Source organism: Leucoraja erinacea, chromosome 14, assembly GCF_028641065.1.
Source record: "Leucoraja erinacea ecotype New England chromosome 14, Leri_hhj_1, whole genome shotgun sequence".
Taxonomy (NCBI): domain Eukaryota; kingdom Metazoa; phylum Chordata; class Chondrichthyes; order Rajiformes; family Rajidae; genus Leucoraja; species Leucoraja erinaceus.
In genome coordinates, this window is record NC_073390.1 from 7,931,317 (window position 1) to 7,948,596 (window position 17,280).

General features: G+C 44.8%; 1 protein-coding gene across 1 annotated transcript in view; it reads left to right on the plus strand.

Annotated features, from left to right (window-relative positions):
* LOC129703781 (uncharacterized) overlaps positions 1–17,280 on the plus strand; it is a 212,231-nt gene that overhangs the window by 180,004 nt on the left and 14,947 nt on the right. The window contains exons 67-68 of the mRNA XM_055646491.1: positions 7,219–7,418; positions 12,300–12,468. Of these exons, the coding sequence (XP_055502466.1) occupies positions 7,219–7,418; positions 12,300–12,468 (369 nt within the window). The remainder of the gene's footprint in view (positions 1–7,218; positions 7,419–12,299; positions 12,469–17,280) is intronic.

The window sequence follows — 17,280 nt, forward strand, 5'->3', positions numbered from 1 at the left end:
TTCCCCATTTTCTCTCTCCCTCCCTTTTTAAAAAGTGGGGTTACATTAGCTACCCCCCTATCCTCAGGAACTACTCCAGAATCTAAAGAGTTTTGAAAAAAATATCACTAATGCATCCACTATTTCTGGGCTACTTCCTTAAGTAAGCTGGGATGCAGCCTATCTGGCCCTGGGGATTTATCGGCCTTTAATACATTCAATTTACCTAACACCAATTCCTGGCTAACCTGGAATTCACTCAGTTCGTCCACCTCATTTGACCCCCGGTCCCCTGCTATTTCCGGCAGATTATTTAAGTCTTCCTTGGTGAAGACAGAACCAAAGTAGTTATTCAATTGGTAGGTTACACAGAAAAGCTGGAGAAACTCAGCGGGTGCAGCAGCATCTATGGAGCGAAGGAAATAGGCAACGTTTCGGGCCGAAACCCTTCTTCAGACTGATCAGGGGTGGGGGTGGGTGGGGACAAGAAAGGGAAAAGGAGGAGTAGCCGGAAGGCTGGAGGGTGGGAGGAGACAGCAGGGGAGCTGAGGAAGGGGAGGAGACAGCAAGGACTAACAGAATTGGGAGAAGTCGATGTTCATGACCCCGGGGTGCAGACTCCCCAAACGGAATATGAGGTGCTGTTCCTCCAATTTCCGGTGCTGCTCGCTGTGGCCATGGAGGAGACCCAGGACAGAGGGGTCGGAGACGGAGTGGGAGGGGGAGTTGAAGTGCTGAGCCACCGGGAGGTCAGCTAGGTTATTGCGGACCGAGCGGAGGTGTTCGGCGAAACGATCGCCCAACCTCCGCTTGGTCTCACCGATATAGATCTGCTGACATCTAGAGCAGTGGACGCAATAGATGAGGTTGGAAGAGATGCAGGTAAACCTCTGTCGCACCTGGAACGATTGCTTGGGTCCCTGAAAGGAGTTGAGGGGGGAGGTAAAGGGACAAGTGTTGCATCTGCTGCGGCCGCAAGGGAAAGTGCCCGGGGAGGGGGTGGACCGAGAGGGAAGGGAAGAATTGACAAGGGAGTTATGGAGGGAGCGGTCTTTGCGGAAGGCAGATATGGGGGGAGATGGGAAGATGTGGCTAGTAGTGGGGTCACGTTGGAGGTGGCGAAACTGACGGAGGATTATTTTTTGTATGTGATGGCTGGTGGGGTGAAAGGTGAGGACTAGGGGGACTCGGCCCTTGTTGCGAGTGCGGGGATGGGGAGAGAGAGCAGTGTTGCGGGGTATGGAAGAGACCCTGGTACGAGCCTCATTTATGGTGGAGGAGGGGAACCCCCGTTCCCTGAATAGTGAGGACATTTCAGATGTCCTGGTGTGGAACGCCTCATCCGTGGAGCAGATGCGACGTAGACGGAGGAATTGGGAGTAGGGGATGGAGTCCTTACAGGAAGCAGGGTGGGAAGAAGTGTAGTCCAGATAGCCATGGGAGTCAGTGGGTTTGTAGTGTATGTCGGTTAGAAGTCTATCACCTGCAATGGAGATAGTGAGGTCAAGGAATGGTAGGGAAGTGTCGGAGATGCACCCCGGGGGCATGAACATCGACTTCTCCCAATTCTGTTAGTCCTTGCTGTCTCCTCCCCTTCCTCAGCTCCCCTGCTGTCTCCTCCCACCCTCCAGCCTTCCGGCTACTCCTCCTTTTCCCTTTCTTGTCCCCACCCACCCCCACCCCTGATCAGTCTGAAGAAGGGTTTCGGCCCGAAACGTTGCCTATTTCCTTCGCTCCATAGATGCTGCTGCACCCGCTGAGTTTCTCCAGCTTTTCTGTGTAACCTACGATTCTCCAGCATCTGCAGTTCCCTCTTTAACACTTAGTTATTCAATTGGTCTGCCATGTCCTTGTTCCCCATGATCAATTCACCTGTTTCTGACTGCAAGGGACCTACATTTGTTTTAACTGATCTTTTTCTCTTCCCATATCTATAAAAACCTTTGCAGTCAGTTTTTATGTTCCCTGCCAGTTTTCTTTCATAATCTATTTGCCCTTTCCTAATTAAGCCCTTTGTCCTCCTCTGCTGGACTCTGAATTTCTACCAGTCCTCTGCTTTTTCTAGCTAATTTGTATGCTTCATCTTTTGTTTTGATACTATCCCTGATTTCCCTTGTCATCCATGGATGTACAACCTTCCCTGATTTATTATTTTGCCAAACTGAGATGAACAATTTTTGTAGTTCATCCATGCAGCCTTTAAATGCCTTCCATTGCATATCCACAATCAACCCTTTAGGAAACATTTGCCAGTCTATCTTGGCCAATTCACGTCTCATACCTTCAAAGTTACCTTTATTTAAGTTCAGAACCCTTGTTTCTAAATTAATTTTGTCACTCTCCATCCTAATGAAGAACTCAACCATATTATGGTCCTCTTGCCCAAGGGGCCACACACAACAAGACTGCTAACTAACCCTTCCTCATTACTCAATACCCAATCTAGAATAGCCTGCTCTCTCATTGGTTCCTCTACATGTTGGTTTAGAAAACTATCCTGCATACTTTCCAAGAAGTCCTCTTCATCAGAACCCTTGCCAACTTGATTCACCCAATCTATATGTAGATTGAAGTCACCCATTATAATTGTTTTACCTTTGTTGCATGCCTTTCTAATTTCCTGTTTGATGCCATCCCCAACTCCACTACTACTGTTAGGTGGCCTGTACACAACTCCTGCTAGTGTTTTCTGCCCCTTAGTGTTTCGCAGCTCTACCCATATCGATTCCACACCCTCCAAGCTAATGTCCTTACTATTGCTTAATCTCCTCTCTAACCAGCAACACTACCCCACCTCCTTTTCCTTTCTGTCTCTCCCTCCTGAATATTGAATATCCCTGGATGTTCAGCTCCCAGCCTTGGTCACCCTGGAGCCATGTCTCCGTGATCCGAACTATATCATAGTCATTAATAGCTATCTGCACATTCAACTCATCCACCTTATTACGAATTCTCCTTACATTGACGCACAAAGCCTTCAGGCTTGTTTTTACAACACTCTTACCCCTTATACAATTATGTTGAAAAGTGGACTTTTTGATTTTTGCCCTGGATTTGTCTGCCTGCCACTTTTACTTTTCACCTTGCTACCTATTGCTTCTACCCTCATTTAACACCCCTCTGTCCCTCTGCTCACACATTTAAGAAACCCTTTCCCCTTTAACTCCATCCTTGACTATCCCATTTGACACCCCACGCCCCTTATTCAGTTTAAAACCACCCGTGTAGCAGTGGCAAATCTGCCTGCCAGAATGCTGGTCCCCCACCTGTTAAGATGCAATCCATCCCTTTTTTTACAGTTCCCCCTTACTCCAAAACAGATCCCAGTGATCTAAGAATCTAAATCCGTGCACCAGTTCCTCAGCCACACATTCAGGTCCCGTATCTCCCTGCTTCTGCTCTCGCCAGCACGAGGAACTGGAAGCAAACCGGAGATAACAACCCCGGAGGTCCTGCTTTTCAGCATTTTTCCGAGCTCTCTAAAGTCATGCTGCAGAATATTCATCCCCTTCTTTCCGACATCGTTTGGAATTCTTTTCTGTAGCTTCCTCAAATATAACTGACCAGGCACAGGAGATTTGTCTTCCATTAATTTTCCCAATGTCCCCAGCCTATCTTTTTCCACAGTAAAAACATGAGGAATACTAATTACGGACTTTGCCCATCTCATGCTGCTCCACACAGAGATGACTGCTCTGGTTTCTATGGGTTTAAGAAGGAACTGCAGATGCTGGAAAATCGAACGTAGACAAAAATGCTGGAGAAACTCAGCGGGTGTAGCAGCATCTAAGAAACTAAAGAAATAGGCAACATTTCGGGTTGAAACCCTTCTTCAGACTGGTTTCTATGGGGCCCTATTCTCTCTCTCATCACCCTCTTTGCCTTAATTTATAATCTCTTTGGATTACCCTTAATATTATCTGCCAGAGCTATCTCCTACTATCTTTTTTCCCTCCTGATTTTCTTAAGTATCTCCTTAGTTCTTGAAACTCCTCCACTTGATCCCAGCTGTCGATACCTCTCCCATGCCTCCTTCTTTTACCTGACTAGAGCCTCAATTTCTTAAAAGCAGTCAGTGGGTATCAGGGTGTTTGGTGCTTAATCAAGGTCTCAGATTGTACAACCTCAGATTGCTCTCCACCGACTGGTCCATTTCAAGAGCATCGACACATGTATGATAAATAAGATAAATGCAGCAAGCGCAAGGGACAAGAGCCATTGTTGTCTTAAGTTCTCCCTCCTTCCCCAACCCCCAGCTCTTATGTCATGAAATCATAAATGATAAGAGCAGAAATAGGCCATTCAGCCCATCAAGTCTACGCCCCCATTCAATCATGGCTGATTTATCTCTCCCTCCTAACCCCATTCTCCTACCTTCTCCCCATAATCCCTGACACCCATACTAATCAAGAATCTATCTATCTCTGCCTTAAAAATATCCATTGACTCTGCTTCCACAGCCTTCTGTGGTAAAGAATTCCACAGATTCATCACCCACTGACTAAAGAAATTCTTCCTCAGATTCAGATTCAGATTCAGATTTAACTTTATTGTCATTGTGCAGTGTACAGTACAGAGACAATGAAACGCAGTTAGCATCTCCCTAGAAGAGCGACATATATATGAGCAATAAATAATTCTATTTCCGTGCAAACAGCCATAGTATTTTTTTCCTGGTGGGAGGGGTGTCCGGGGAGGGTGATTGGCAATCACCGAGGTACAGTGTTGAGTAGTGTAACAGCTGCAGGGAAGAAGCTGTTCCAGGACCTGCTGGTTCAGCAACGGAAAGACCTGTGGTACCTCCCGGATGGTAGGATGGTAAACAGTCCATGGTTGGGGTGAGAGCAGTCCTTGGCGATGCTGAACGCCCTTCGCAGACAACACTTGCTTTGGACAAATTCAATGGAGGGGAGCGAGGAACCGGTGATGCGTTGGGCAATTTTCATCACCCACTGCAGTGCTTTCCGGTCGGAGACAGAGCAGTTGTCGTACCAAACTGTGATACAGTTGGTAAGGATGCTCTCGATGGTGCAGCGGTAGAAGTTCACCAGGATCTGAGGAGACAGATGGACCTTCTTTAGTCTCCTCAGGAAGAAGAGACGCTGGTGAGCCTTCTTGACCAGAGTTGAGGTATTGTGGGTCCAAGAGAGGTCATCGGAGATGTTGACCCCCAGGAACTTGAAGCTGGAAACACGTTCCACCTCCGTCCCGTTAATGTGGATGGGGGTGTGCGTGCCGCCCCTAGACTTCATGAAGTCTACAATGAGCTCCTTGGTCTTCTTGGAGTTAAGGGCCAGGTTGTTCTCAGCACACCATGCTGCTAGGAGCTGGACCTCCTCCCTATAGGCCGACTCATCATTGTTGCTGATGAGGCCAATCACCGTTGTATCATCTGCATACTTGATGATGGTGTTAGTCCCATGTACAGGTGTGCAGTCATAGGTGAAGAGGGAGTAGAGGAGGGGGCTCAGCACACAGCCCTGTGGAACGCCGGTGTTCAGGGTGAGGGTTGAGGTGTGCTTGTCTAACCTAACAGACTGGGGTCTGTTGGTTAGAAAGTCCAGTATCCAGTTGCACAGGGAGGGGTCGGTGCCCAGGTTACCGAGTTTGATGATCAGATTAGAGGGTATAATGGTGTTGAATGCTGAGCTGTAATCGATGAACAGCATTTTTACGTAAGTGTCTCTGTTGTCGAGGTGGGAGAGGGCGAAGTGAAGTGCCGTTGAGATGGCATCCTCCGTACTCCTGTTCTTGTGGTAGGCAAACTGATAGGGATCTAATGTGGGGGGTAGGCAGCCTTTGAGGTGTGCCAGGACCAGCCTCTCAAAGCACTTGGTGATGATGGGCGTAAGTGCAACTGGGCGTAAGTCGTTGAGGCTTGCCGCGGTGGAGTGTTTTGGCACCGGCACGATGGAGGTGGTTTTAAGGTACGTGGGCACAACTGCTTGGGCAAGTGACAGGTTGAAGATGTCAGTCCAGACGTCTGTCAGCTGCGCAGCACAGGCCCTGAGGACACGCCCGGGGATGCCGCCAGGGCCAGCAGCCTTACGTGCATTAGTCCTACTCAGTGCCACATACACGTCGTAGGGGGTGAGTGTGAGGGGCTGGTGATTGACAGGGAGCACCGCCTTGATGGCCATCTCTAGATTGTCCCTGTCAAAGTGGGGACAATCCCATTCCTAAAGGAACATCCTTTAATTCTGAGGCTATGACTCCTAGACATTCCCACTAGTGGAAACATCATGTCCCATCCACTCTATCCAAGCCTTTCACTATTTGGTAAGTTTCAATGAGATATCCCCTCATCCTTCTAAACTTCAGCGAGTACAGGCCCAGTTGGGTCAACGCTCATCATATGTTAACCCACTCATTCCTGGAGAAACACTTTATATTCCTTTATAAACATCTTGAGTTTTATCTGAATGATCCTGGGAAGTTCCATGGCCTTCCAATCAATCCTGGTCAAAAGCTGATCTCATTATCTAACCCCTGCATTCCCTCTCCCTCCATCCCTCTCCCACCCAAGTCACACCAGGTTCCCATTCTCAAATAGCAAACAGCTAACAATGGCCTGTTTCCTTTATCATCGTTACCTTTTTGCATGCCTTTCATTCATTTGTTCTATATCTCTCTACATCACTGTCTGCATTTCTTGCTTCCCTTTCCCTTAACTAGTCTGAAGAAGAGTCTCAACCCAAAACATTACCCATTCCTTCTCTTCAGTGATATGCCTGTTCTGCTGAGTTGCTCCAGTTTTTTGTATCTATCGTGCTTTTGAGACTCCTTTTGCCCAGGGAATTGGATAATAATCAATAATAATAATGTGTCTTGTCTGCTTTAAATGAACCAGTTATTCCCACAACAAGTTGAACGGCAGTCTGAAAACTTAAGATCCTTACAAAAACTTTTAGAAATGCTTTCAAGTTACTCAAGTTTGAGTGTTTTATTTTTGAAACAGTTCATTCATATAGGCAATGTCATTTTAATCTGAATATAGAATCATAGAGTGATACGGTGTGGAAACAGGCCCTTCAGCCCAACTTGCCCTCATCGGCCAACATGTCCCAGCTATACTAGTCCCACCTGCCTATGTTTGGCCCATATACCTCCAAACCTGGCCTATCCCTGTAAGACATTCAGATTTTTAGTTTTTTATTGTTCTGTTGATAAGTAAATACAAGTTATCAATTCATATAATAAATATGATGACTAATCTATGCATCTGCCATCCACAAACAGGATACGGGACGGAAATCTGGTTACTTCTACAGAGCTTCTATTTGAATACACTGCAATGCTCACTGTAATTAATTTTCTAAATATTGAATTACATCCTGCAATTCTGAATGCTTTCAACACTGCCACACGTGCCCAGCGTGCCGTGATACCTGTTGACATTGGAATTTTGAATAGCGCTGATATTCAAGATATAACTATATGTAAGTAAAAGATTTCAACGTTTATAGATTGATATGGTACTATGGTGGCACAGTGATATAATAATCTGGGGAGTAGAGTTTAAATCTCGCCACATCAGAGGTGAAACTTAAATCTGGGAAAAAAACAATCAGTCTTGGTAATGATGAACCCTGAAATTTACCAAATTGCTGTAAAAATCAACCTGGTCCATGAATGTCCTTCGGGGAAGATGCCTGTCCTGTCATTCTTACCTGTCCAGTTACCAGAATGCTGCCTGAATTAGTGGTTATCATCTATAGGGAGAGGTCGATCAAACTTGGATTGCTTTCTCTGAAACACTGGATGTTGAGAGACCTGATAGAATATATCAAATGATGTGAGACATAGATAGTGAGACATAGATAGTTCAGAAGCCCCCCCCCCCCCCCCCCCCCCGTCAAGCCCGCTAACTCCTGAGTAGAGATAGATGTTAACACTAGAAAGCAAAGTTTTAAGATAAAAGAGGAAAAATCTAAAGGAAATGTGTGGGCCAGTTTCTTTTACGGAGGGTGATGAGTGCCTGGAACGTGTGGCCTGGGATGGTGGTAGAGGAAGATACGATTGTGGCATTTAAGACATTTTTAGATAGGCACATGGATATGGAATTAACAGAGGAAACAAGATCATGTGCAGGCAGATGAGTGGTTGAACTTGGCATTGTGCACTACGGACATTATGGGTCAAAGGGTCTGTCCGTGTGCTGTACATTTCTATGTATTTCTACGATCAATCTCAACTTCCTCACTGCAGCTTGATTAATTTTACATGATATCAAGAAATAGTTCCCCTATCAAGCAGATAGCAGCCCCGTTTTGTACTGAAGGCCATAAATAGCTGGGCCTCTACGTAAGGTGATTAATACAATCACAACACCGGCACCAACTCAATAGTGTATAAATTGCCCAGGTAGATCCGATTCACAAAATCCAGGACAAATTCAGTTTGCCCCTGTCCCACTTAGGAAACCTGAACGGAAACCTCTGGAGACTTTGCGCCCCACCCAAGGTTTCCGTGCGGTTCCCGGAGGTTGCAGATAGTGGAAGCAGGTAGGGAGACTGACAAAAACCTCCGGGAACCGCACGGAAACCTTGGGTGGGGCACAAAGTCTCCAGAGGTTTCCGTTCAGGTTTCCTAAATGGGACAGGGACATTATTACTGTCCAGTCAAGGAGATCAAAGGTGTCATCAACAACGCTGTCAAGTGGCCATTTGTCCAGTTTGGATTTTGTCAGGACCAGTTGTCTGGAAATCTCATCACAACCTTGGTGAAAACATTGACAAAAGAGCTTAAATCCAGATTGCCCTGTATTATTAAGGCAACTGACATCACAGGTAAAATACTAAAGTGATTGTAGTCATAACTGATCAAGGTCAAAGTCAAATTTATTCATCACATGCAACCGAAGGTGCAGTGAAATGAATTTGCCAGCAGCGATACACTTAAAAAAGAACACACAATACACTAGAATTAAACACAAACATCCACCACAGCATTCTTCACTGTGGTGGAAGGCAAAAAGAGTTCAGTCTGTCCTCCTCCTTTGTTCATCTGTGGTCAGGGCCATGAACCCTCCGTAGTCGCTGCTACAGACAGCCCGATGTACAGGCCCCCTCGTCAGGATGATCTAAACTCCGATGTTGGGATGGTTGAACACACACTTGGAGCACCTGAATCGGCACTTTCCTACTGGAGACCGCGACTTCAGGACGCAATAAGCCGCAGGCCAGTGGTCAGAGCTCTTCTCCGGCGATCCCCAGCAAAGGATCCCAGACTCCGAATGGCAAGTCCACGCCACGCCTGCGGCTAGAAGCTCCACAGACCACGTACCCATGATGCCAAAGTCACCTGGCCAGCGATCGGAGCACTCCATCCTGGTGACCTCCGGCAAGGGTTCGCCCGCTCCACGATGGAAAACTCGACGCTACGCCGGCTGTTGCAGCTCTGGGCCTGTCTCCAGGAAACGACGCTCCAATCCAAGCTGTTAGGCTGCGAGAGGGGAGGCGGAGAAGCGACATGGCAAAAGTTGCCTCTCCATAAAACCATATAACAATTACAGCATGGAAACAGGCCATCTCGGCCCTACAAGTCCGTGCCGAACAATTATTTTCCCCTAGTCCCATCTACCTGACCATAACCTTCCATTCCTTTCCCATCCATATACCTATCCAATTGATTTTTAAATGATAGAATCGAACCTGCCTCCACCACTTCCACTGGAAGCTCATTCCACACAGCTACCACTCTCAGAGTAAAGAAGTTCCCCCTCATGTTAACCCTAAACTTCTGTCCCTTAATTCTGAAGTCATGTCCTCTTGTTTGAATCTTCCCTACTCTCAATGGGAAAAGCTTGTCCACGTCAACTCTGTCTATCCCTCTCATCATTTTAAAGACCTCTATCAAGTCCCCCCTTAACCTTCTGCGCTCCAGAGAATAAAGACGTAACTTATTCAACCTTTCTCTGTGACTTAGTTGCTGAAACCCAGGCAACATTCTAGTAAATCTCCTCTGTACTCTCTCTATTTTGTTGACATCCTTCCTATAATTGGGCAACCAAAATTGTACACCATACTCCAGAATTGGTCTCATCAATGCCTTGTACAATTTTAACATTACATCCCAGCTTCTATACTCAATGCTCTGATTTATAAAGGCCAGCACACCAAAAGCTTTCTTGACCACCCTATCTACATGAGATTCCACCTTCAGGGAACTATGCACAGTTATTTCTAGATCCCACTGTTCAACTGCATTCCTCAATTCGCTACCATTTACCATGTACGTCCTGTTTTGATTTGTCCTGCCAAGATGTAACACCTCACGCTTATCAGCATTAAACTCCATCTGCCATCTTTCAGCCCATTCTTCCAAATGGCCTAAATCGCTCTGTAGACTTTGGAAATCTACTTCATTATCCACAACACCACCTATCTTAGTATCATCTGCATACTTACTAATCCAATTTACCACACCTTCATCCAGATCATTGATGTACATGACAAACTACAGTGGACCCAACACAGATCCCTGAGGCACCCCACTAGTCACCTGCCTCCAACCTGACAAACAGCCATCCACCATTACTCTCTGGCGTCTCCCATTCAGCCACTGTTGAATCCATCTTGCTACTCCTGCACTTATACCCAACAATTGAACCTTCTTAACCAACCTTCCATGAGGAACCTTGTCAAAGGCCTTACTAAAGGCCATATAGTCAACATCCACTGCTTTACCCTCATCAATTTCCCTAGTAACCTCTTCAAAAAATTCAAGAAGATGTCAAACATGACCTTCCAGACACAAACCCATGTTGACTGTTCCTAATCAGACCCTGTTTATCCAGATGCTTATATATATTATCTCTAAGTATCTTTTCCATTAATTTTCCCACCACTGGTCAAACTTCTCCGTCGAGGGTGACTGAAGAAAAGTTTCCCCCTTACCCCCACCATACAAGACACACAAAGAAACATCCAAAACAACCACTTAGACAAACAAAAAAAAAGTCTAAATAACGAACTCGCTGCTGGCAGGGCAGCCAACTCACAGTGTCCCCAACTGAGTTCTGATGTAAAGAATTATGATTGTGAATGTCAAAGAACAATCACGTCAGCCCAAAGTTATTACTGCTCAAGATCCTCAGGGTAATTTCCTATCTCGGACCATTTTCACAAAAGTGCCAGGTAAAGGCCTTTAATAAAGGGTTTACTTGAATAATTAGGTTCCCTTATCAAGTAACCTATCATAAACATCCTGGGAGGTTCCCACTAACCAGACATGAAAATGGAGCAGCCACATCAATGCCATCATAGAATGGTTATTCTGCAGTGAGTGACTCACCATTGATTGCCCAAGGACGATCAACCTTTCACAAGATGAAAGTCAGGAATATAATGGGATTCTCAACAAAGGTCTAGATGAATGCAGCTCCAAGAATTCTCAAGAAGCATCTGAGAATTCACCCTTCCCCCATTCATTTTGACACACAGTGTGCCATCTACAAAATATACTGCAATTACTCTGGGGCAATTGTGACGGCGCTTAACAAAAATGTGACCTCCTACTACATTAAAGGAAAATAGGGAACAGGTACATGGGAATACCAACTCAGGATTTCCCTGCAAGTGTCATAATATTGTGCTTTGGAAATATGTAATTGGTTCATCATCATCTTAGAACTGCTGACCCAATACTTTAAACCGGAGATGGACACAAAATGCTGGAAGGACAGGCAGCATCAATGGAGAGAAGGAATGAGTGACGTTTTGGATCGAGAACCTTCTTCAGACTGCTTTCAGACTGCAGTCTGAAGAAGGGCCTCGACCTGAGACGTCACCCATTCCTTCTCTCCAGAGATGCTGCCGAGTTACTCCAGCATTTTGTGTCTAACTTGAGCATTGATAGTACTTTCACCAGATATTCTACAGAGGTTCAAGTAGGTATCTCACCGCCACCTTCTTAAGCAAGGGTAGGAATGGGGAATTTATGTCAGGCAAACATCAAATGGGTCATTGTCAAACAAAGAAAACAGTAATTACGTAATCTTGTAAAAATAAATCTAAATTAGATTCAACTGGTTAGCATTGCTTTATACTTCAGCAAATGTGTGCATGGTTAGTTTTAAGTAAACAACCGACATGCCAGAGAACAACTCAGAATAATAGTAGAGATTCTCAAGGTGACATTCTTATAGATTTTCCTTTGATATTATCTGTATCAAATACCCAAACTTCCACAATTTCTTTTCAAAGCATTTATTATAAATGTTTCCCTTTCCGAAATATTATTGATAATACATCCATTATTTCCCGATTCTGAATTGATACTCAGCCTTAAATTACTGAACATTGTCTTTTTTATTTCAGTATCGAACGAACAGTTATTGGGTTACTTTAGCTGCAACGACTCTATATATGCTGGTTATGTGGTTGAGTGGGATGAGCAAAATGGAGTCGTTTGCCGTTCACCCTGTGACATGAATTACTGTATGAATCAAGCAGAGTGCCAGCATCTGCTGACTGGACCTTCGTGCAAGTATAAAGACATATTTTTTTTAATATTGAGTAGTTGTTTGAGGCTGCAAGGAAATTAATTTTCTGCATGCATTTTGTTGTGTTATAAGCTAATCTCATTAATAACTTGTACGTTTCTTTTCAAAAGCTGTTCTCTATTGTATAATGAAAAAGATCATTGAATAATGCCCCAAAAGGTTTCAAGAAATAATTCTAGTAACTGAGCCAGGTGCTGCATTTCTCAATGTTACACCATATCAGACCAAGTGGGACCCGTTGGGCCACATTCCTCCATTCACCCATTCCCCCAATGCAACCTGTTTCCACCACTCACCCGTTCACCCAACGTAACCTGTTTGCCAAACGCAATATTCCACCACTCACCCATAGCCCCCAAATGTGCAGGCACGGCTCATTTCCCCTGGTCCTCCAAAACACCCCTCCTCTTCACCCTCCCTTTTCGCTCCCATTTCTTCCTCCCCTCTTCCACTCCCTCCACACCTCACCCTCCCTCTCCTTTCCCCTACCCTCAGTCACTCCCCCCCACCCTCCTTAATCCCTCTCCCCTCCCTACCACCCTGACCCGTTGGGCCCTGTTCCCCAACACAATATTCCACCACTCACCCGTTCCCCCAACACAGCCCGTTCCCCCAACGCAATATTCCGCCACTCACCCATAGCCCCCAACTGCGCAGGTGCAGCTCATATACTCCCTCCCCCTCCTCTTCACCCTCCCTCTTCCCTCTTCTCTCTCCACTCCCTCCCTCAGCTGTCCCTCTCTCTCCTTTTCCCTACTCTCAGTCACTCCCTCCTTCACCTCTCCCCTACCGCACCCACTAAACACAATGTTTAAATAACATTTCTTGTCCTCCCCTCCCCCACTCCCTCCCTCTCCTTGAAACAATGTAACAAATCTTTCATTGCACTGGGTGGAACGCTGTTAATTGGCAGCACATGTAACTGAGATCCCATTGTGATGTCATTGTCGGGTGGAGCATTATTTACGGCCAGCTTATGTAAATGGTATCCCATTGTGACGTTATAGCTGCAAACTGCCAGTAACTGCCACAACACAAAATTTTAAATGTCAATAACATAAAAATTGTAGAGCTATCGTGTACCATTTTGGCGTAGCTCAGATAACGAAAAGCTGCTGGCAAACAAGCAAATACACTCACTCAAAGACAAGATGAGAGTTTTAGTAATAAACTAGACCAAGTGGGAGCCGTTAGGTCCCTGTTACACAGGAGGCCTGGTCCCCCAATGTAACCCGTTCCCCAATGCAATATTCCACCACTCACCCAGAGTCCCCACGGGAGGCCTGGTCCCCCAATGCAACCCGTTCCCCAAGGCAATATTTCAACACTCACCTGTTTCTGCAACGCAACCCGTTCCCCCAACGTAATATTCCACCACTCACCCATAGCCCCCAACTGCGCAGGGACTACTCATTTAACCTTATTTACCCTCCCTCATTTTTAAACTTTAAAAAAATGCACTGGCACTTTCTAGCTAGCAGGACTCGGTGTACTTGAATAACAACAATGTTGCTAGGAGGACTAAAATCCCATTGTGACATCATAGCTGTAAGCACAGGGAAGAATATTTTCTCAAATTGGGGTTTTGTAAATCTAAAAATGTTAATGACATGTGAAATATAACATCAATCTGAACGAAACTTGACACAAACCACCATAGGACAATAGTGAGTAAGGTGGTTCAAAATGTTAGTGCTATCATCTACCATTTTGGCGTAGTTCCTGGATCACATGGAGATAGACAGAGAGACAGATAGACAGATAGACAGATAGAAACAAACAATATGAGAGTTTTAGTAATATAGATCAACTGGGACCCATTTGGCCCCTATCACACAGGCGGCCTGGTCCCCCAACATATCCCATTCCCCCAATGCAATATTCAACTACTCAACCATAGAACCAATGGGAGGCCTGGTCCCCCAACGCAATCTGTTCCCCAAGGCAATATTCCACCACTCATCTGTTTCCCCAACCAAACCCATTCCCCCAGCACAATATTTGAGCACACACCCATAGCACCAAACTACACAGGGGCTGATTATTTCTCCTATTTACCCTTTCTCATTTCAAACTTTTAAAAAAAATTCAGTGTTCTGTGACTTTAAATGCATTTGAACCTGCTAAAGTTAGCAGCACTGTGTGTACTTGGATAGCAATAATGTTGTGAACAGGGCTACAATCCCATTGTAACATCATAGCTGTAAGCACAAGGAAGACATTTTTCTCAAATTGGGTTTTTGTAAATCTAAAAGTGTCAATAACTTGCGACATTTAATATCAACATGAACAAAACATGACACAAAACAACCACAGGACAATTGTGATTAAGGTGGTGGCAATATTTTAGTGCTACCGTGTACTATTTTGGCGTAGGTCCAAGATCACATACGCATAGATATAGATAGATAGAAACAAGATGAGACTTTTAGTAATACACTAGACCTGGTACATGGATAGGAAGGCTTAGAGGGATCCTGGACTAAGTGTCACACTGGAGGCCTGGTTCCCCAATGCAACCCGTTCCCTAATGCAATATTGCACCACTAACCCATAGCCCCATGGGAGGCGTGGTCCCCCAACTGAAGCCATTCCGGAACGTAAGATTCCAGCACTCCCCTGCCTCCCTCAGCAGTGGATTTTTAAAATAAATCCCAATTTCACCTCCCCTGCCTGCTGCAGCAGTTCCAATTGCAATACCAGTTGGCGCTCCTCCTCCTGTTGAATTCGCCCTCCCTTCCTGTTGAACGACTAAGGTCAGAGTGACCTATGAATGATTTTAACAGTAAATTTCTTGTGAAAGTTTTTAAAGTTTTAATCACAAATAATTGTGAAATATAGAATCCAATCTTAAGTGAACCTGATCACTGCCTGGAGAGGGAAAATGCGTCAGAATATGTAAAAATGTGTGTGCTACTGCATAGTGGTTTGGCGAAAATATAAAAACACATACATATACACATGTACAAGATGAGAGTTTTAAAGTTATATATACTCGACCAAGTCCAACACACCCGTTCCCTACCCATAGCCCCCATGGGAGGTGTGGTCCTCCAACTCAAGCTATTTCCCAATGTAAGATTCCAGCACTCCATGCTTCCCTCAGCAGTGAGCTTTGAAAACATTCCAATTGCACTTCCCCTGCATGTTGCAATAGCAATTCACCCTCCCCCTCCTGTGAGGTGAAAAGTTCAGAGTGTTCCTGTGTCGCAGCATTGTATCGAAGTGTGTTGGAAGCTGGCAGGAATTATTTGAATGATTTTAATAAAAAATGTGAATCTAAATATGTCTGCTCCCCCAATGGTTGCTCCCATTGCAATATTCCACTACTCAGCCATTCCCCCAATGCAACTTATTCTGTTCCTGAATGTAAGAATCCAGCACACACCTGCCTCCCTCAGCAGTTCCAACTGCAATACCAATTGGTCGTTCCCCTCTTATTGAAAAATCCCATTGAGGTGAAAAGTTCAGAGTCTTTGTCTTGCAACTTTGTATCGAAGTGTGTTGGAAGCTTGAAGGAATGATTTTAACAGTATATTTCTTGTAAAAGTGGCATTTTTTAAACTTTAATCGTGAATAAAGTTAAATATAGGATGAAATCTTCAGTGAAGCTGATCACTGCTAGCTGAGCCATTGTAACGTCATCAGTTGAAGCTGGTCATTTTAAATTCAAAGTCTTTTTGATTTTTTTTTTTACTATAATCAGTAATAAGTCGAGAATCAGTCGAGAAATAAAGCATAAAGTGTTCAATGAAGGTGACTCTGACTAGAGGGGAAAAATGTGAATCAGTATATGTAAAAATGTAATCGTTACCATGTAGTGTTTTTGTGAGATGTAAAGGCAACCACATATACACACACATATGCACACACATATACGCACACATATACACACATACAAGATCAGACTTTTAATAAGTATATGAAGAGAGAGAGTGAGTGAGAGAGAGGGAGAGGGGGGAGGGAGAGGAGGAGGGGGAGGGGGAGGGCGGGGTTCCATCTAGACTGCTGGTGCTGTCTGTATAGAGTTTGTACGTTCTCCCCATGACCTGTGTGAGTTTTCTCCAAGATCTTCGGTTTCCTGTTTCCATGCTGTATCACTAAAACTAAAACCAGTGACTAGTGGTGTGCCTCAGAGATCAGTGCTGGGCCCCATTGATGTTTGTGGTTTATATGAATGATTTGGATGAGAATGTACAAAGCATTATTAGTAAGTTTGCATATGACACTAAAATACTATAGCTATGACACCTGGCTTTTGACCCCGTCCCCCCATCACCAGTACCATCCTATTGGAATTTAGTCCAGCCCCTGAGGTATTACATTGATATTACTTTCAATTATGAATTGCAACTCAATTGTGGCTTATTTCCCGCACTGTTGAAACAACTAAGTCTAGAAATCTTGCTCATCCTCAGCCTCCTTAACCACAATTTTCTGCAACTACTACCTTGTTAGGGCCATGAAGAATTTTCAGGCATATTATTTCCTGACTGCCACTTATCTGTGCATGTTCAACAAATCACAAATGTGAGAACTGTAATTGAATTCATTGTGTGCAGGTGATGATGATGATAAGCTTTTAAGGTGATATCTCAAGGTTTACATAGACTTTGGCACGGCAGTTGTCAAGCTACCACATGGCAGACTGATCTCAACGGTTAGTTTACATGGGGTGCAGGCTAAGCTTTCCAATTTGATACAAAATTGGCTTGCAGATAGGGTAGTGATTTGACATGTTTTTCCAAAACTTGTAACAAGTTGTGTGCGACAGGGATTGGTGCTAGGTCCACTTC